This window comes from Anarhichas minor, unplaced genomic scaffold, assembly GCF_050575085.1.
Source record: "Anarhichas minor isolate MPS153535 unplaced genomic scaffold, ASM5057508v1 ptg000040l, whole genome shotgun sequence".
NCBI classification, from domain to species: domain Eukaryota; kingdom Metazoa; phylum Chordata; class Actinopteri; order Perciformes; family Anarhichadidae; genus Anarhichas; species Anarhichas minor.
The window spans coordinates 14,689,363-14,710,570 of NW_027466486.1; the positions used below are offsets into that span (position 1 = coordinate 14,689,363).

The following is a 21,208-nucleotide window of genomic DNA, read 5'->3' on the forward strand; positions in this document are numbered from 1 at the left end:
AAGCAGAATCAGCAGTCAAGTTTTAGTTTGATATTTTATTAATTAAATCAATTTATTTACTGACGACTCTCTTGTTTCTGTTCAGAACCTGTCAGGTTGATGGGAGGAGTCAGTCGCTGTGCAGGAAAACTGGAGGTGAAACATGAAGGAGACTGGAGACCAGTAGATGGCTCTGACTGGAACCTGAAGGAAGCATCTGTTGTCTGTAGAGATCTGGACTGTGGCTCTGCTGTTTCTATCAGACGGAGAGTGGAGTCCTTAGAGAGATCTGTGTTGAGGATCAACTCTCGCTGTATTCTGTCTGGATCTGATCTGAGAGAGTGTTTAACATCACATTCCTTTTCCATCGTGGATCTCACCTGCTCAGGTAAACCCATCAGTGGCATCATCTATGACAGTAGTGTATCCTGATTGACACACACATGAACCAGCTAGAATGGCAGCAGACTTGTCTGATGAGCTGCTGCCTCAGTAAATCAGGTGCTGAATGCACCAAGATATCTTTATATATGAAACCTCCATGTCTGCTGCTTCAGGAGTCCTCTGGGCCAACCACCAACCAGCCTGAAAGGACTCCTCCTTCAGCTTCACAGCTTTCTTATTCACTGGTTTCCACCAGCAGGTTCTTTGGTTTCCATCATAACAGGAACCAATTAACCTACTGGACACAACTTTGAGCAGCTCAGCTCAGCCGGGGGCTCGTCAGTATCTCCGCACCGCCCTTCACCCTGGACACTCCTTAAGGAGAGAGTCCAGCCCTCCATCTCTTTTAGATTTTAGGGATCATTTTATGAACAGATTTATATTCTGGGTCACAGATATTCTAAGAAAAATAAGACCGAATGTTATTTAGTGTCTGGTGTCTTTTATCTCTCTCTCTTTCATATTCTATCATCTATCATTTCTCCAGACTCTGTCAGGCTGGTGAATGGGACTAGTCTGTGCTCAGGCAGACTGGAGGTGAAGTCTAACCAGTCTAACCAGTGGTGGTCCTCAGTGTGTGAAGATGACTTTGACCAGCAGGATGCAAAGGTGGTCTGTAGGGAGCTTGGCTGTGGGGCACCTTCAGTCCTCCAGGGGGCGCTCTTTGGAGAAGTGGAGGCTCCAATGTAGACCAAAGAGTTCCAGTGTGGAGGCCATGAGTCTGCTCTCCTGGACTGTAGAAGCTCAGGCTCAGATAGAAACACCTGCTCACCTGGCAAAGCTGTTGGACTCACCTGCTCAGGTAGAAGAGGAGCTGCAGCTTTGATCTGGTACATTTCTGTTCTACTGAAACTCACTTTGTTCTTTCACTGACGACTCTCTTGTTTCTGTTCAGAACCTGTCAGGTTGGTGGGAGGAGACCGTCGCTGTGCAGGAACACTGGAGGTGAAACATCAAGGAGACTGGAGACCAGTAGATGACTCTGGCTGGAACCTGAAGACAGCAGCTGTTGTCTGTAGAGATCTGGACTGTGGCTCTGCTGTTTTTATGGGACATAGAGTGGAGTCCTTAGAGAGATCTGTGTGGAGTATTTACTCTCACTGTGTTCTCTCTGGATCTGCTCTGAGAGAGTGTTTAACATCATATTCCTCTTCCTACATCCTGGATCTCACCTGCTCAGGTAAGCCCATCAGTGACATCATCTATGACATCATCTCTGACAGCAATGTTTCCAGTATGTTCCTTCCTCTGTCACAGTGACAGTCAGTGGGTTTCCATTGGACTGAACTGTAAAGTTATCCAGGACAATGACATCCTGAAGTGTAGAGAGGTGAGCTTATTTCTGGAAGCTTCAAACCATCTATAGACTGCTGAGCTCCAGCTGGCAGAACACACCTGTCCGTCTGTCTGTCTGTCAGACCTGTGACATCACGTCCTTATTCAGGGTCCATCTTGTTCAATGGAGAGTAAATGTGAACTTTCATAATCTCTCTGTGTTTACAGACCTGCTGCTTCAGCCAATCATCATTGTGTCCTCCCCCATGTACGGGGTCTCCGAGGCCCAGCAGCAGGGGGCTCAGGTGCTCAGGCGCTCCACCTTCACCATCTCCTGCTCCATCCAGCCACAGTACCCAGGAGGCTCCTTCCAGCTCAACTTCACCTCCTCCAAGTCAGCACACAACTACACCCAGCCAGCTGTCAATCACCCTGCCCACTTCCTGTTTCCTGCTGCAGAGTCCGCCCACCAAGGAAGCTACAGCTGTGTTTATCACCTCTATGTTTTTAATCATACCTTCTCCTCTGAGAGCCGTCTGATCTCCCTCACTGTCCTAGGTAAGCTGACTGTTTACATGCAGGTTTAGGGAAGATGATTGGTCCAAACTGACTGAAGATGATCAGCTGATGCAATGCATGTTGTTGTTTCTGTAATGACACTGTGACTCCTGTCATTGTGTTACACATGTCATATAGTAACCAAACCTAAACACAGTCTATAAATGGCAACAGCTAACAATATACTGTAGGACAGAGCAGGTTTGGTTACCAGGATAACTCTGGTTCTCTGAGAACTGAAGCACCTTCTGACGTGACCAATCACAAAGCTCCACTGCCACCACATCAGTCATAACACCCCTTAGCCCCCAACTCTCCATTTTCAAGTGTAGTTCCTCCACCAATCAGAAGCAAGAAGGATGGTGTGCTCCGATACCTCACTCAGAGAACCAGGGTTATCCTGGAAACCAAATGTTGAAACAGTTGTTAATGATAGCGATTACGTTTTCAATTGACTCTTCACTAAGTCCCGCCCCTCTAGCGCTGACTGGCCAATCACAGCGTAGCATGGTCCAGCTCTGACCAGAAGCTCTGGTGATGAAAACAGGACGTAGGTGATGACATCATTGTAACATGTAACCAGATCAAATGTAACAATGTAACAAAAACACAAACCTTCATTCTGACTGGCTCTAAAACTGAACATTTACCGCTGAAGACTTTAAACTCTGTATGAAAAGTGACAACGTCTGTCTTTAGACCCTCGAGTTCATGGAAACAGTTTTTAACTGAAGTCACTTTTTGCTTCCTGTTTCTACCATCATGTTGGTCTCTTTTATCCACGACCACGATTGTTCCCAGGCAGCAACATCTGCTACTGAAAATAGAAGTCAAAGATTCATGCGTTAAGGCTGCATTCTCTCTAATGTCCATCAGGGGGCGACTCCTCTGGTTGTATAGAAGTCTATGAGAAAATTACTCTTCTTCTCTCTTGATTTATTACCTCAGTAAACATTGTAAACATGAGTTTATGGTCTCAATCTCTAGTTTCAAGTCTTCTTCAATACAGCATGATGTTCATTTAGTAAATTATGGTCCATTTAGAGTCAAATAGACCATGAAGCAGGGTATGCTTTAGGGCAGGGCTACACAGTGATTGACAGGTCTCTAACAGAGACGTATACGGCATCTCTACGTCACTCCTCCTCAGTCCAAATATGGTCACTTCCTGTTCACTGGTTGTAAAAACCAAGATGGCGACGGCCACGGTCCACAAACCAATGAGTTCGACGAGTACGTCCACTTCTTATATAACGTCTGTGGTTCAAACAGTGAATATGAAGTAAACATGAAGAGTAATACGTGTCAGTGATTGTAGATTTCAGGGTCAATGGCAGCTGTTGGACTCATGATGTCGTGTGATGTGATGACTGTCCATGTGTTTGTTCAGATCCAACACCTCTTATCATCAAAGCGGTCGTCCTGCCGCTGGCTCTGCTGTTGGTGAACATTGCCCTTTACGTCTACTGTAAGGTAAGGACACACGTCTGTTGTTTAGACCAGCCACTGAAATGAAGCTCTCGGTCTGTGTTTAGTGAACTGAAGACAGGACTGTGCTGTCATGTCTCTCCAGGCCAACAGGGGGCAGATGCCGTGCAGACAGAAGAACACTGAGCTGGATCATTATACCCTGGGTGTTCCTGCAGCTGAAGAAGAAGAAGGAGCTCAGGGAGCAGAGTAGCTCCTCCAAGGACCTCATCTCACATCCAGATGGATTTCTAACACACAACCACCATCAGCTCCCTTTTATATTCATGTTCCCTTGAAACAAGAAGGCTGGAATATTATAGCCTGTCTTTCTTACTCTCAACAATGTGTTGGTCTCTCCATATGTTCTGACTTCCTGTCTGTGGCTCTCAGCTCCAAGCCCATTGGTTCCTCTTGAATCTTTAGAGGAATCTTTAAAAACACCTCACAGATATAACGTTTCATTTGAAAACTAGACTTGAGAGCAGGTTTACCAGAGTCCAAGCAGCCGGCGTCTTAGAAACCAAAGACTATCAGGAACAATGTTAATGTGATTTATTAGAATAAACATGAAGCATTGACATATATCTTCTACATTCTGTATAATGATACTCAACAAATAGGAACAACGTCCCGCTGGGATCAGCCCCTAAAACCTCATTTATTTGTGATTCAGAAATTTTTACTATTTTGCTCATTGTTGTAGTTATTAATCATTGTGGTTCATTTTGTAATTAAGGGTTTTGCTTGTCTTTTATAATCAAGGATTTTTAATATTTGATAAGAATGCTATAATTAAGGATTTAGCTTTTTTTTTATAATTAGAGGGTTTTTACTTAAATCGTATGCATTTTGCTTAGTTTTGTAATTAAGGATATTAGTTATTTCATTACAATTTTGCTTATTGTTGTACTTCATTAATGTTGCAATCAAGGTATTTACAATTTTTCATAGTTAAGGATTTTGCTTATTTCATAAGAATTTAACACATTTTAGTACTTTATAAATTGACTTAAAAAAAATTGAATAAAGGATTTTGCTTGAGTGTTTCGCTTGATTTTGTAATTAACGAAATTTCCTTTTTCATTAAAATGTTGCTTATTTTGTATTTCATGAATTTACAATATTATGTAATTGAGGATTTTGTATATTTTTACAACTAAAGATTGTTCTTATTAATAATTGTGTTTAATTTTCTAAATGAGGACTTTTAATTTATTTTATAATTGTTCAGCAAAATTCTGTCCAAAAGGATTTTTCTCATTTCATAAGAACTTTGCTTATTCCTGTATTTAAGTATTTTAATTACTTTTGCGCTAAAGGGATTTAATGCAAAATATCCTAACTAATCAAACAATCTGAATAAAATCTGAATACATACGTAAAACTAAACACACATACTTGTACTGCACAGATACATTTAGTACTTGTACTACTTTAACAAAGTATTTTAATGGTTGTTGAACTTGGGTCCAGTCGGATCATTTCTGGACGTGGAACAGACATGTGATCCTTTTTAAGGAACACAGGGTTTTTTACAGGGTATGATTGAAATGGTATAAGGTACAAGGGTACTGGTTAGAGTGCTTATTTGTTTTGTTTTGTTTTATTTAATTTATTTGTATCATTATTTCGTTTTGTTTTTGGGGTAAAGATTGTAAGTTTATTTTCTGATCCACACTCCGGAGCAGAAGGTGGCGGTAATGCACCAATAAGATGGATGCCAACCGCCGTAAAAAAAATCAAAAGAAGAAGAAGAAGAAGGCATTCTCGAGGCGTTTCTGGGTATTGGGCAAGAGACTTAATCTCGTTTCTTCCTTTCACAAAATATGCATAAATATGAAAGGCTGCTCCTGTGGAAAGGCGATCATATATCCATTTACTGACATTGACCCTATGAACTATTTCATATAGGTAAGGTGGATAAGTACCCAATACAACCCCATTTTAAAAGAGCCCGACTATCCCTTTTACAGCTGCACATGGCAGCAGGAGTTAACTGAGTTAGTCAAACATTAAATATGTGCAATGTTATTAGGCAAGTTTATTATGACTGTCGCCCGGGGCACCTATCGCTACACTGTCAAATAAATAAAACAAAAACTGTCCCATTTGTTATGCGAACAGTAAAGCAGGAAGAGCATCTCTGGTCATATAAATATCTTTTTACCCATACTTTATTTGTACATATTTAAGGTACATAGTGTGAATAATTTGGACACAAAGGATGGTTGGATCATCATGAAGTGAATGGAAGACTGTGTTATGAACAATGGGCAAAGGAAACCACACAAGTGCTAAAAGTGACATTTATTCAGACTTCTTGACATTTGATTTGACATATAAACTCTGATGAGAAGCGCCTAATATCTACAGAAAGTGTCGAAAAGCAAAGTCGACAGAACAAAAAGCAAACAGGAAAATTCAACCATATTGTAAACAGATGAAAATGTCATTACTTGGAACTGTAAAAAACAAACACCAGACAGGTTTTCACGCTGGCCCCTGAATGCACCGCGAGAGAGAGAGATTCAGTGAGCAGGAGGATGCGATCCGTGGTGGTCCCGTCTGTCGGAGCTTATGTCACCTCCACCACCTGCCTCAGCTCCTCTATTAGTGGAGCCAGCTCCTTCTCCAGACTCATGATCAGACCTGAGGACACACAGAGTGCAGTCAGGTAAAACTTCACCAGCATGTGATTGACTCCTCTGACTCCCGTGATCTTTGCTCTCGCTCCACCACGCTGTTATGTAGTCCTCCTGGGGAGGCTCAGCGAGCAGCTGACTCCTCAGCATGGTGTCAGTAACGTGGGCTGGAATTAACAGCACGGGGCTTTAGACCTTTTGACCGCCACGAGATCACACCCGACATTTCACAAGAAGAGATATTTGTCGACGATGCTCAATATCTGTAGAGCGGCTTGAGGAATGAAGTCATTCTTTATCTTCGTATGGATTTACAAATATATATATATATATATATAACTGTAGTGGTCGGGGGTTAGGCTAAGGCTAAATATGATACTGAAATATGAGAAAAACTACTCAATAAAACGGTTAAATAGCTACAACAGAACATGTGTTCTTATATGATACATTGAAGAAAATAAATAAAGTTAAAATAAAGTGTTTTTAAAAATAAAAAAATGTTAATATCTAAAGTAAACTGGGCTGAAAAAAAAGCTTAAGATTTGATTGAAATACCTACTTTAGTTTTGTTTAAAAAAATATATATTCATGTTAGAAAATAGATACAATAATGTAAAATGTGCTAACCTCATACTGGTAAATATTAAGTCTCTAAAATAAACATTATAGGAATATTACACAGGGGTTGACACTTATTTTTCATGGCTGTTTGTTAGCCACAGAGCGTATCCCGTCCGGATATTTGACCAATTTACAACTGATCCAAAATGGAAGCAGCTGTAGTACAGGAACCCATCCCTACTCAGTCCTCCTGCTATGTGTGCTTCATCATCTCTAGTGCTGCTGCTGTTACGGTGGACTGAGGGGAACACGGTTCAATGATCAACGAAAGAGAGTTTACCTGTGTTGGCGTTGCTGCTGGCAATGAAACTGATGACCAGTGGTAACCGATTGAACTGCACAATCTGTTCAACACAGACACACACACACATTACATTCTGAGAGGTTCATCTTAAAACTCAAGCACTACATACATGTGGATGCTAATAAATGTTCAGTGTTGGTACTACTTGATCTGAGCACTGCTTTTGATACAGCTGATCACTAAATTATCTACAGTGAGGGTTACACTGGACTGCCGGGAGGTTTTTAACTGGTAATCCTCATGTTTCTGGCAGAGAGTTCCTTGTTGCAATTGATAACTTTTCAAAATATCCAAAATAACCTTTGGGGTTCACCAAGGAGCAGTTTTAGGGCCACCTCTTTTTAATCGATATGTTCAAAGTGCAAGACAAAAACCTTTGATATATCTATATTATTGTAATTTCATGAATCACACTTCATTGTATTTAAGCTGTTCTGTTTTATTGTTATTTTTTCATCTACTTTTTATTTCATGCTGTTTTACTACTATTTCTCTTATTATAGCTTTTAATTCTATCTTATTGTATTTTCGTGGGTATTATTGTCTGGCATGCATGGGTCTCAAATTGCTAAAATTGTTTTAGTCTTTTCAATTTTTTTTCTTTTCTGCACTAACCTTTATGAAAGGTTATGAACAAATACGTTTGATCGATCGATAGATAGATGTGTGTAATATGAAGGGTTGTCTATGAAACAAGTTTCATGTTATTTTTGCAATGTTCTGTAAAATGTAAATCAAGGGCACATTTATAAACTTAGTTTTTAACTATTTATGAGTGATACATTTCTTCATCCTGTGTATTTACAGTTTATTTTCTATCATTTGATCCTGAACTGTGAAGCACTTTGTGTGAGCTCTATAGATGAATCACGATCGTCCTCCTGAGACATTACCTGGTAGGTGTCGTAGTAGCAGATGATGCTCTTGTTCTTGGAGAGGCCCAGCTTGCTGCCCTGATCTGTGGCCAGAGCAAATGTGGACAGGAAGCCGGGTCTCAGAGCTTGGACTGGGGCGTGGTCATTGGCAACTGCAGAGGGACACAGAGGCAACGCAACGTTCAACAACAACCTTCCAGACAGTGACTGCTCACGCCATTATTTTCAAACAGTGTCGAACATATTTGCAGAATACATTCTCCTCAAGACCAACAGAGGTTTCACGTATTTTGTTGTTTCCGGCCCTGGAGACCAAAATAAAGGAGTCCCACCTATGTTTTCAGACCACGGTCAGGAAGCCAAAGCAAGTTAGTTTGCGTGTTCTGGGACAGCGGCAACCTCCGGTTCTGACGAGTGAAGCCGATGTGAGAGTCTTAAAACTTGCATTCTCTCTACTGATCTGGGTTACTGTAGAAACGTGGCGGTCTGCTCTGTACAGAGGACCTGCTCCCTATGTAGTTATAAATGGCTCATTCTAAGGTAACAACTATGCTTATGAGGGTCCTGGGACAGAGGATGTCGTATTTGTATGTGTACAGATTGTAAAGCCCTCTGAGGCTAATTTGCGATTGTGGGCTATACAAAATGCATAAATTGAATTGAATTAGTGGAAAATGCATGAAGGAGAGAAAAGGATCCAGTAGATGAGGACCGAAGGCTTCAGAAAAGGTTTCTTACCTTTGATAACTGGGACACCGTCCCTGTCTGTCACTATGATCGCATGAAGACCTTCAACACTGACGGAGAACACACAGAACATTTCATCAAATAACTCACACAATATATTCTGATGCTATTCTACCATTAGTATTCATTATACACACCTTTGCAGCTGTTTGTACAGATATCTCTTCAAATCCTGCAAAGATCAAATAAGTAAATAAATAAGAAAGTCAGACATGAGCGGCATTCAATTAACTGGTTTATTGGCGCGTGCGTGAGGCAGATGTCTCGTGGGAGTGGCCTTTCAGGACCCACGTCGATGAACCAGGAAGTAAACATTTCGATAGCTTCGCCTCTCTCTTTCACAATGTTTTTACGGTTTCTTTTGAAAGACTATAAACGGAACAGTTTGCTGTAAAAGTCACTACTCGTTGGCGAGGCTGTGGTTGACATACCGAGGACATATAGCGAGGACCAGAGTGAATGACAGAGTTGGTGGTCGGTGTCGATGCCTGTTCAAAAATACTTAGGTCAATAAATCCTTTACAAAACGCTCTTGTTGTCCGTCTTATATTTGTATCATGTATAGTTATTATCTGATGTCCGTGCATTCATACGGCCTGTGAGTGAAACATACTGAGCTCAAACACCGCGCACAGATGACAGTCAGCTGTGATGAACTTGTGATACAACGCTGGTAGGCTATCTCACGTCGCTTATGTTTGTTATTAAAGACATGCATCTTTATCATCATAACGATATTCTACACTGTGCAGCACACATTCACCCAGATTAGACACGACTGGTGACTCTCGTTCTGTTACTAGAGGGACCGAAATTGAATAACTGAACACAGGAGTTAGTGTGTCTGTTGAAACATTACGATGGAGCATTCATTTAGGATTTCGACAGTACCACCAAAAAACTATCCATCTTCATTACGAACGCATAACATTCGACATAACAACAGCAGCCCTTCGGTTCTTGTTAAAGTCTGATCACGTCCGACGCTGGAACATTTAAGTGTCTTCTGAACTAACTGGAAGAGGAGTGACAGACAGACAGGCTCTACTCACATCAGCCATGTTAGCCGGTGTTTTGTCACCTTATCCAGGCCGCTCTGTGGGGAGAAAACAGCGTTAGCATATTATGTGACAATATGAGGGTCCTTTGAAGTGGATTGAAGCATGCTGACGTGTTAGCTAACAAGATAACTGGTGATGTGTTGCTGTCAAGCCACTTCAATAGATACAGCTAAACTACTAACTGCTTAAGTTAACCTCTTCATGCTAAATTAATTTGAACTTATAACGTAATCGCTAAAACAAGAACATAAATGAAAACATGAAATGGGCTCACATACCTTCTTTGAATCCTTTTGAATAGACTTTATACCTAATAGCTAGCGTTGTTACACACTAGACAAGAGGCAAAGACGGGCACGAGCAGAAAATCACATGACACATTTGTTTTGTTTCCGGGCTCCTGGAGAAGTGTTGAGGAAAGTCAGTACTGCGCAACACTTTTGCCACACAGCGCACTGGCGCAGGATTAAACGCATGACTAGAAGGTATTGTTGCCCTCAAGCTGCCAGGATGGTGGAGGCTTAGCTGTAGAAAAAGCACCGCTCCAGCTGTTTTAGGTGGGACTACTTTAGAACATATAAACGCAGCATTGAAACCTACTGCATGAGGCAGGCGTACTGCTGGGCTGTGGGATGATTTTAGTATCGTGACTCATTGGTGAAACTCAATCATCCACACTCAAAAACAACTTTTATCGGCAATGAACAAATTCAAATCATAGTATTTTTTAGTACACAACTAATTTAATTATTCTACAAGAAAAAAAAACACAAAAATCATGCATCCCAGTCTTATTTAAAGGTTATTATGGCAAATATATATTTGAACAAAATGTTTTTTTTACACTGCATACGACGTGCCCTTTTTTGACAATGCTTGTTTTAAAAGACGAAGGAAAGACAGTGACCTTCTAGGTTTAGTTTAGTTTTAGCTTTTCGTTGGTAATAACAGAATGGAGAGCAGCTGAGCAGTTGTCATAATCCTGAGACCAAATCCAAATATAGACAACTATTAATAGAACATCTGAACAGACTGGGCAACACCACCACACTACTCTGTGAGGTGGCTGGGAGGAAGCACTGTACTGTAGACGCAAACAGGTGAGTTCATTGAGAAAAGACAAGCTGTTCATTATCGACACTCAACTATGTTTAGATAGTTTAGTCAGCATAATGGTAACAATTCAAAGAACATATTTTGACGGTTATATTGCTAATCAGTGGTTGTCAAACTGGGGGACACATGACCAGAGGAGAATATGAGGATTGCAACTTAGGTTGAATAGATGTTTGACACAGCAGACATTTTTGACTTCTGAAATTCAAAAATGTTCACAGTTAAAGCAAATAACATCATCATTTGCTGCATTGCATTGTAAAAATAAAGAATAAGAAAAGGTCCATGATGAACAAACATGAGTGCGCCGATGCTATCAAGACTAACAAGAATTATTCAGAAAGTAAAACAAAATGTTGGACAGATGTTTGACAAAGAAGACAAGAAAAAGTGGTGATGCTCATCAGTCAAAAACCAAATTAGGAAGAAGCCTATCTCGTTCTCGATAGTTATACATTACCATTCATTTTTAGGAACCAGACACCAACACTGAACATCTATGTTGTGTTATTGTTTACCTTTCTAAAGGAATGCTTCAGTAGCCTATTGCACTGTAGGGACAGCAGCAATAAGTATAAAGAGCATGAATGGGTTATTCATGTAACCAATAAAATATAATAGAAAAAATAGCTGTTCAGTGACAACCATGTAAGCCATTATAACCGAGAAGTGGTATGTGGCACAGCTCAGTGGTAGAGCAGGGTCGTCCTTCAATCACAGGATCGGCGGTTCGATTCCCAACTCAGCTAGTCCATGTCGATGTGTCCTTGGGCCAGACACTCCATCAGTGTGTGAATGGGTGAATGGTGACATGTACTGTAAAAGCACTGGTTCAAATATTTTCCATTCAGTGAGTGAGTCAGTGAGCTGATTCACTTGAAGATGATCGACAAGGCACTAATGAAGCATCTCTGTTCTCTCTAATATAATGGAGTGGTACTTTTTTGGTTTGTGTGTTATTTTGTCTTGACTTTGTTCTTCTGATTAGCATGGGGGACCTTCAGCACTTTGAGCAGGACTTCTACCCGACAGGATATTACATAGATGACCAGGGTCAGACCGTGGCCCACTACGATACCTACGATTCCACAAACCCTGCTTATTATGACACGTAAGTATTCGGACTTTTCAGGATAGCCCTCTTTTGCACTTTTCCACTGTGTGGAACTGGTGGCTGTAACATATCAAGACACATGCTAATGTGGCAACAAATAAGACTGCAAGATTCAACACGTCTGTAGACCTCAAGGATACACACTGTTTTTTTGCGAGAAACCCTGAATGAAAACAGAAACGTTGAGTCTAGTACGTGCTCTGTGGCGAAACGAAGACTCTTCTCATGATCTCATCATGCACAATGAAAAGCATTTTAACCCGCTTCCCAAACTGTGCCTCTTCTTCTTCTGCTTCTTCTCTTTTTTTCCTTTTTTAAGATGTATTTTAGGAATAGTGACCTAAAAGACCTAAAAGATGGAGCGCTGAGATCAATTTACGGGTCACAAGTCGGAGTGAGGAGATGAGGAGACGAGGAGGCACAACATTGGGAAATAAGAAAGGCCCAAGGGCTTTGCATTGGGGCTGTTGAAAGGCATTTTGGGATATGTAGGAAGGCACTAACCTAAGTAAAAGTAGGTGTGGCAGGTTTTGGAAAGCTTTTGCTGCAAAACATTAGAGGTTTTACACCAAATAAATCCTTTATTGACTTGAACATTACTGATTGATGGCACATAGAACCTAGGAAGGACTTGCTGATGGACTTTCCCACCTTGAAAGCACATGCAGAATTATTCTAATATTCCTACTTTTAGATTATTTTAGGGAGGGGTCATATCAATATTTTTTCTTGCAATTGTTTTCAGTGGAGCACAGGCTTTTGTGCCGGGTGCTCTGGATCCCCTCATGGAGCAGCAGTACACTGGACAGTTCTACCAACCTGCAATGCTTTCTGGGACTGTTGGAAGCCCAGGAATAGATTATTCTGAAGAGGAACCGACCCTTCTTGAGGGTAAAAAAAGAATCTGCATTTGAACTAATCTATGTTTTCTTTGGATCTCTATAACTACCTATGTTGTATTAGTTGAAATCTAGCAAACAACTGTCTGTTCATAGAGAGAGATCGTATGTGTTGAATCCAGGACACAGCTGAAGAGTCAACTAATTACTAAAAACAACATTTCTGTTCCTCTTTAGAGCTCGGCATCAATTTTGATCACATCTGGCAGAAAACACTGACCGTGTTGAACCCTTTTAAGCCTGCAGATGGCAGCATTATGAATGAGACTGATCTGACCGGTCCCATCCTCTTCTGCGTTGCTCTGGGGGTCACTTTAATGATGGTGAGCTACTAGCATAGTAATGCCTATCTCTAACAAGTATAATGCCATTACTAGGAATACTACTACAATGTACAGTAGTGTGATTTAACAAGTGCCTGCTTATTTCTTTATTCTCATATATTCAGGCAGGCAAAGCCCACTTTGGTTATGTGTATGGGATCAGCGCTACAGCCTGTATCGGGATGTACATTCTGCTGAGTCTGATGAGTTCTCTGGCAGTGTCTTATGGCTGTGTGGCCAGTGTCCTGGGCTACTGCCTCCTGCCCATGGTAGCCCTCTCTACATTCGCTGTCTTCTTCTCTTTGCAGTAAGTCCATTGAGTGGTCGTGCATTATTGATATACTGTTTCTATTCGTGACTTGTCGGATGTTAAAACTCAAAAGTTGTTATGCATGGAGGGTGGTCGTCAAAGTTGTTGGTGGAAACAGGAAATCTAGCTGTAAGGGTACTGTGTTGCCCAGCAAAACTGCTGAAGTGCTCTTGAGCAAGGCACGTACAGTATCTCTAAGGTGCTGTGAAATGTAGAGTTCCGAGATCAAATCTCTAACTTCTATTAACAAATGCGCAATAGGTTGGATATTGGCTTTTGAAGGACACTCCTGTACTTGTGTTCTTGTGAAATGTCATCGGTCACACACTTCATCAGTGCAGTTCAGAACTAAATACAGCGGCGAAGTCGCTGAATTGTTTGACCGTGCGGACTCAGCCTCCCTCTTTCATTCCTTCAACCATCTTCCACCTTCAGCTCGGCATTGCAAAGTAGCACATATCCAAAAGCCTGTTGGTATCCAGGTCTTTGATAATGTTTAAAAAAGAGAATGTTTCTTCTGATGGGAGCTTTTCTATTGGGCATGCATCTCTGTAAAGCGTTAGCTCGTTGGTTTGTGTACAACTACCAAAGCTGGCTGTGAACAGGAAAGAGGCTGTGTGTCGCAAACTGCCGTAAAAATACACAATTGAGACGCATATTTCAAATGTGCTGTATCTATGCCCAAAGAATGCTCTTAAAACCCGAATAGTATCGCATATCACATTGTCTTAATCTGAAAATGCTTCATTTGGAATCAGGTTTCATTTGGAATATCCCAACGGAATTTGTTGTTTACATGACCCCTATAAAATGTGGAATGTTGTTTTAGATAGTGTGCATGTAAACGTAGTTAGTGTCTGTGTGAAAAATGAATGGGGCTTTTACCTCCGTAATCACAGCCACCCTGTTACAGCTGCTCCCACTTTAACGCAATGCTTTCAGCTGCTGACGCTGATACTGTTTAACAATCAGCCACCAACCTTGTCACCAGCGCCAGCATCCTCACCAATAAGAGAATGAGCATGTTGATGGTGTGTTTTCATTCGGACTGACAAAGAGACGGTCAGATGTCACTAACATGCAGGTATCATGCAGAGTTGAGGTCAGGTTGACTTTCATGCTTCAAATCCCTCTTTTTGTTTTCACAGAGGCGTCCTGGGTACAGTTCTGGCCTTGTTAGGAATTTGTTGGTGTAGTCTCTCTGCCTCCAAGATCTTCATCTCCACTCTGGCTATGGAGGGCCAACAGCTGCTGGTGGCTTACCCGTGTGCCCTGCTCTATGGGCTCTTTGCATTAGTCACTGTATTCTAATAGTCACCAGATTAAACCCGGAGGAATACCTTGATTATTCAAGCAACACTCTTTTTGATTTCTAGCAATACAGTTAAAATGAGGAAATGTTTTTCACCCCGGTCTATTTGTGTGCTTAAAGCACTCAAGGGGATTGAAAGGGAATTAAGGAACTTGGTGCTATGATCTTTTCCTATATGTCTTATTGCTTTACAGAGTGTGGACAGGCTGGTGAAACCGCCATGAGACCTCTTGAGTACTGTTACAAAGAAAACTCTACGGACTCTGGACAATGAGACATTGCATTTTCATCACCGTAAACTACTAGAGCATTATCATTTACTGAGCTTTGAGGATTTTAAGTCATTTTCAAATTTGTGCCTGGTTCTGGTTCATACAATTTTAAATGGAGCTTCAGCTCAAGGCTGAATGGTTTCATTTTGTTGTTTTACTTAATGAAGCTTTATTTAATACTTACATAGCAGATATTTGTCTTATGATCTGAAACAATACCTTAATGCCTTGCATGTCATTCATTATATCTTTAAAGATTTTGATGAATAAATATATATGTAATAAGTGTATCTGACATTTCCAGGTCTCAGCTTTCCTTAATACTTCCCGAACAGTTTAGATCCAGCAGCATGCAAATATATATATATAATTATATATATGAATATGTGAACAAAGCAAGGAGAAGCTCAGATATCAACACAGAGAGGGAGAGAGACTTCATTCTCCGCTCAGGTAGACCTTACTCCTCTATATCTTTACATAGACACAAGTTGGTTGCTTCTGTAATCGTGGTCTGAATGTCGTAAATTGCTCCTTTTAAGTAATTTTCCAGAAAATACAATTGCAAATTAATGAGTGTTTCCATACCGTACATAAGGGGTTAGTTCATGGAGATAAACAGCTGGTGGGGCCACTTCTCTAGTTGGCCGTCATTAAACTGTTGCAGGAAAAAAAAAAGCAGACGACATGACGTAATCACAAAAGCAGTAGTGAAACCTCAAACAAAGAAAAAACATGTTGAAAACAAATAACATCAAGACCAATAACATCAAGAAAATAAGTAAAGGTTAAAGTGCTTGGCTCACTAACAAGTTAATTAGTCTTCAAACCACCTCCAAAGGGCAGCCTGACAATTTACACGGTACAGAGAGACAAACAGTTCATCCAGTATCCATGTTTTAAATCCTGCTCCAAATCTGTTCCATGTCAGCAGGTCTGTGGATTTCACCATAAGACTGAAAAACAAGCTGGATTATGATGTTTCTCATTTAGAATGATTAATTGATAAGTGTCCACAGTGTGGAGACACCATACATGGAGGTATGGATGGGGGTGCACATAGTAATCTATTTTACATTCTGTTTTGAGAGGATGCAGTTTTGTCTGTAAATTCACCCAGAGTTCTCAAATACATCAAAGACATTCCCTGTTATTACAGTAGAGGGAGCTACAACATCAGCTTTGCAAAGTTAAACCATTCTCACTGACTGAATGAGGACACATTTCTCTTTAGTTCCACTGTTGGATTCATGAACACAGAAAGTTGGTTTCATTTCTTGTATTTTAAGCCTTTTCCAACACACTGCTTTGTCATTTTGTTTGCTGCAGAAACACTTCTGTATTAGTCACATTGTCCTGGAGAACAAGCTGTGTGTGTGTGTGTGTGTGTGTGTGTGTGTGTGTGTTTGTGTGTGTGTGTGTGTGTGTGAATGAGAAGAGAGGAGGATGTCAACAGTCAAAGTCCACAGAACTGTGGAGCTTTCAGAGGAAGCAAAGGAACTCATTTCTCACACAGCCTCCATGATGTATGAGGGTCCGAGCAGACTCTGACAACTGCAGTCAGTGATGTTCTGCAGACAACTTTCTCTAAGAGCTGGGAGAGCGAGCGGGGGAGGGAGAGGAGGGGCACAAATGTCGACACAATTCGCTGTGATATTAACAACGGGTAACTTCTAAGGGTCCCGGTCCAATCAAGCAGGTGGATCCAGTCCCCTCAGGTGGTGTTCGAGCTGACAGGGTCGAATACCAAAGGCCATGGTCTCTCTAGGCTCTGTGGTTCTGCTCTGTGTGAGAGACTTTGGAGGCCCCAAGACTGAGCTCCATCACAGAAAGATCATAACACTGCTCCTTCACTGATGCTGTTTTGCTTAAGGGTGGTAACAAGGCAAAATGTTAATCTTCTTAAAATACCCTTAATGAATTAAAGCCCCTTAGTGTAAATAAAGTTGTTTGGTACGGTAGAAAGAAATCCCTTAATCAGACAGGTTGGTAACAAACCGTGGTTAGTCAAAGCTATTTGAAAAAGAAAACAAAGCTGACCAGTGAAATGATTACTGCAGCGATGCACGACGGTGGTTTGTGGACCTGGATTTACACTGTCATTTCTCTTATATCATCATTAGAGGGTTGATCTAACCACAAATATAATTTTACAGCTTTAAAAGTGAAATTCAAACAGTTTCAGTAACATCTGTGAACTTCAGTACATGCTGAAATACTTTTTTGCCTTTCGAGGGGACCTCCTTTCAGGCTGTGACCCTCTGATGGCTATAGAGTCTAGAACTTAACCCTGTAACCTAAACCACAACATAACCCTTTAATTGGTCGATTCTGCTTGAGGCCTTGCAACAGAGGAAACATGCAACATGCTGGATCCTACATTCACAGTCTGACTCAGAGGAAAAAAGACAGTTAGCTGAAGTGATAGCATAAACAATAGCCAAAGAGTGTGTTTATATTAGTGAGAATACACCCCCGTCCAGAGAGAATATATGTGAGGGAACATGTGTGCATGTTTGACAGACAGAGGAGGGAAAGGGAAGGACAGCCCCGAGGAGCAGGCCCAGACTTTCTTCTCCTGACTGTTTGGACTGGTTAAAGCAAACAAATCCCTCTGGCCAAGCGGTAGGCTGAAGACAAGCGCTCCCCGGGCCCCACGTAACTCTCCTGCTACTTCACACTGAACTCCTCCAGATGATTGATGGGCTCTCTCCTCTCAGAGTCTCGCTCCCGCTAACCTTTCATTCACCAGAACACGGGCTGGCGGGGATCTCCGCTCGGTGACCCATCATTAACCAGAGCACTCCACATCAGCTGCAAGTTCGACCTGCTTAATCTTCAAACGTCTATTCCCTCCAGCAGTCTTATGAAGTGTTCATGTGTCATTTGCGAGGATGTAATATGGATCAGTTATATTTAGAATAAGTTGACTTCCTGCTTCTGACGTTTGGCGGTATTAATATTAATTATCACAAGTATGTTGGATTTGCACCATGCCCATTCTGAAAAATAAACCACTCAAAAGAAGGAAAGCTGCAAGCCGGACCCTTGCACCCCTCCGCGTGTCGGGGCTGCTGGCGGGACGCTGGTTGTTGCAGCCAGGCCCAATGACACAGGAACTCTGCTACAACAAACGGTTCAAGTGGTTGTGAAGGGGGGCAGTCACCCATGGAACAGGAACTCTCTGCTGAGTGCAATGATGCCTCCTACCAGAGTCTGTGACAAACGGTCCATGAGTTGTGAAAGTGGTTGGGGTTTATATGTAGAGTCTAATGTTATGTAAATGTCCTCAGGCCTACAACAACAACTTCCTGTTGGCGAAAGGCCCTTTTTTGTTACCACGCGTCCTGAACGAATGTATGCTATTTTAGTGTCAATGCATTTATAATTTCAAGATAATACCGACACCAAATACTGCTCTATGTCAATTTGTAACAGATGCCACTGTTGTCCCTGCTTTTATTTTGAAAATAGAAGAAAGGAAGGAAGGATGACCCTTCACTTTCAGGTCAGATTGAACTAGTGACACTTTCCTCTGAGTTTGAGTTTGTTCTCAGGGGACCAGCGTGAGAATCCCTATTGCTGGCTCACATGTCACAATCAGAACTGTTTATTGCCAAGTACGTAACACATACACAGAATGTGGCTCGCTGAATGGTGCATAACAATAAACACAGTGTAATAGTATGAGACATAATTTAAAAATGGAAAAATATAAAAATTTACAATGAACGAACAAACAAATAACAGTACGTTAAAACAAGTATGATCAAAGTGTCAAGTGTATATTAATAGAGAAAAGATGTGCAAGAGTGTGTAACTGTAAGAAATTCTCTTCTCTCTGAAAGTGTCAGAGTCAGTGGGGGTCCCGGGCTTTGTTGATGAACCCAACTGCAGATGAGAAGAAACTGTTTTTGTGGCGAGAGGTCTTAGTCCTGATGGACCGCAGCCTCCTACCAGAGGGAAGGGACTCCAACAGTTCATGTCCAGGGTGAGAGGGGTCGGCTACAATCCTTCTTGCTCGCTTCAGGGTCCTTGAAGCGAACAAGTCTTGGAGGGACGGCAGATTGCAGCCAATCACCCTCTCAGCAGAGCGAATGATGCGCCTGCCCTTGTCTTCAGCAGTCTCTATAGCGTACCAGACCGTGACGGAGGAGCAGAGGATGGACTCAACAATGGCAGTGTAGAAGTGCACCATCATTGTCTTTGGCAGGTTGAACTTCTTCAGCTGCCTCAGGAAGTACATCCTCTGCTGAGCCTTCTTGGTGATGGAGCTGATGTTCAGCTCCCACTTGAGGTCCTGGGATATGATGGAGCCCAGGAAGCGGAAAGACTCCACCGCGGTGATCAGGGAGTTACACAGGTTGATAGGTATGGCTGCGTTCTTGCGGCAATCCACAATCATCTCCACTGTCTAGAGCGTTGAGCTCTAAATTGTTTAGTCCGCACCAGGTCACCAGATGGTCAATCTCCCACCTGTAGGCAGACTCGTCCCCACCAGAGATGAGGACTTTCTTGTGTTTGTTTTAGATTTGTAAGTTTGTAATCTGCCAAAGCTTTTCATTAATTTCCTGCTCGTCCTGCTGCTGCTCCAAGCCCCTCCTTATTTTATATGTTCGAATTGTGTTCTTATTCATTGTGCAAAAGCTCTGATTCACAATGACTGTGTAGGGGCGCAAATCCTCGGCAAAAAAGTTGCAATCTACTTTGCCCTCTCTGAGTTGGTTGGAAGAAGAAGAAGAAGCAAAATGCTTCCATACGTTAGCTTTTAAACCAGGTGCCGGTCAGATTGTATCCATATTCAGCTGCTCAAGCTCAGCTGCCCTCACCAAAACTCTTTTTAAATCCGTAATGTTAATGCTTCTGTGTAAATTGAATATGGCAGGCTGCAGACCTATTAAATGCCATCCTTTTAATTTACCTTTTTTCACCTCTGGGCTTCCCCTGGTGACCTCTGTTTAACGTCCCAGTGCTATGAATTGTGGGGAATTCCCTGAGGCAAAGTGTGCAGAAATGCAGACTTAAGGACAGTGTGCATAAAGGGCTCAAAACCTGTCAAATCTAATGCCATATAAATACAACAGCTCAGCCATGAATTATACCATTTACAAGGACAATAGAGAGGTAAAGTAATAATAATAATAGTAATAATATTGTTCATTCATATCGCACCTATGCATTGATCAACGTGTGACCCCAGACTCATTTCAAGATTTCAGGTCTGATCACATCTCTCCACCGACCCTCGAGCCTTTACCCTTCTGCCCACTATGGGCTCTGAAGTAAAGAATGTGAAGGGCTGTTCATGATCAGCTGCTCTTATCATGGTACCGAGTCTGTACACACATCCTTACCAGTTTAATCCTATTTCTTTCTATAAATAGTTGTACTGAACAGCTGTATGATGTAAGGAGAAAGCTGAAAAGGTCCCTGCAGGGCCCAGAGGTGGCGGTGTTGGTCCACTGATCCTTCTGTCTGTCTGTCTGTCTGTCTGTCCAATAATTTGAGGCAGAACTAGATATCTCAACACAACATTCAGTCTGTGGTGACCTGCTGACCTTCATCAGCTCCAACAGCCGCCACCAGCGGATTTGAACCCAGGCGGCTGCAGTAAGCACTCAGCTTTGAATTGGAAATCCTCCCTTGTACCGCTCTCATTTAATTTCACACAATTGACGTCAATGTCTAACAAACAGAAGTATGTTTATACACACACATATATATATATATATATATGTGAAAAGTCGTGTTAATCTATTTCTTTTATTCTATTCATAGTGACTAATAGTTTTATGAATGGAAATCTTTCTAATGATAGAAAACATATTCCCTTATCATTTAATAACTGACTGACAGACAGCAGTAAAGTTAGATTACCATTTT

The 21,208-nt window shown here is 41.6% G+C and overlaps 3 protein-coding genes across 3 annotated transcripts; 2 read left to right on the forward strand and 1 right to left on the reverse strand.

The window, feature by feature from the left end:
- Window positions 1-727: 727 nt before the first annotated feature.
- LOC142968498 (uncharacterized) lies at window positions 728-4,767 on the forward strand. Its single transcript, XM_076108386.1, has 5 exons — window positions 728-1,225; window positions 1,319-1,603; window positions 1,927-2,256; window positions 3,647-3,729; window positions 3,830-4,767. Exons 2-5 carry the CDS (start codon window positions 1,471-1,473, stop codon window positions 3,935-3,937), a joined length of 654 nt encoding a protein of 217 aa, XP_075964501.1. The 5' UTR covers window positions 728-1,225; window positions 1,319-1,470; the 3' UTR covers window positions 3,938-4,767.
- A 1,251-nt stretch (window positions 4,768-6,018) lies between these two features.
- lamtor3 (late endosomal/lysosomal adaptor, MAPK and MTOR activator 3) lies at window positions 6,019-10,376 on the reverse strand. Its single transcript, XM_076108271.1, has 7 exons — window positions 10,258-10,376; window positions 9,971-10,014; window positions 9,056-9,090; window positions 8,910-8,968; window positions 8,190-8,323; window positions 7,273-7,336; window positions 6,019-6,375 (listed from the first exon to the last, which is right to left on the reverse strand). Exons 2-7 carry the CDS (start codon window positions 9,977-9,979, stop codon window positions 6,302-6,304), a joined length of 375 nt encoding a protein of 124 aa, XP_075964386.1. The 5' UTR covers window positions 9,980-10,014; window positions 10,258-10,376; the 3' UTR covers window positions 6,019-6,301.
- Window positions 9,511-15,591, forward strand: LOC142968414 (protein YIPF7-like). The gene is made up of 6 exons (XM_076108270.1): window positions 9,511-9,591; window positions 12,084-12,206; window positions 12,955-13,100; window positions 13,286-13,431; window positions 13,557-13,738; window positions 14,890-15,591. The coding sequence occupies exons 1-6, from the start codon at window positions 9,554-9,556 to the stop codon at window positions 15,050-15,052; spliced, it is 798 nt and encodes a 265-aa protein (XP_075964385.1). The 5' UTR covers window positions 9,511-9,553; the 3' UTR covers window positions 15,053-15,591.
- Window positions 15,592-21,208: the final 5,617 nt, after the last annotated feature.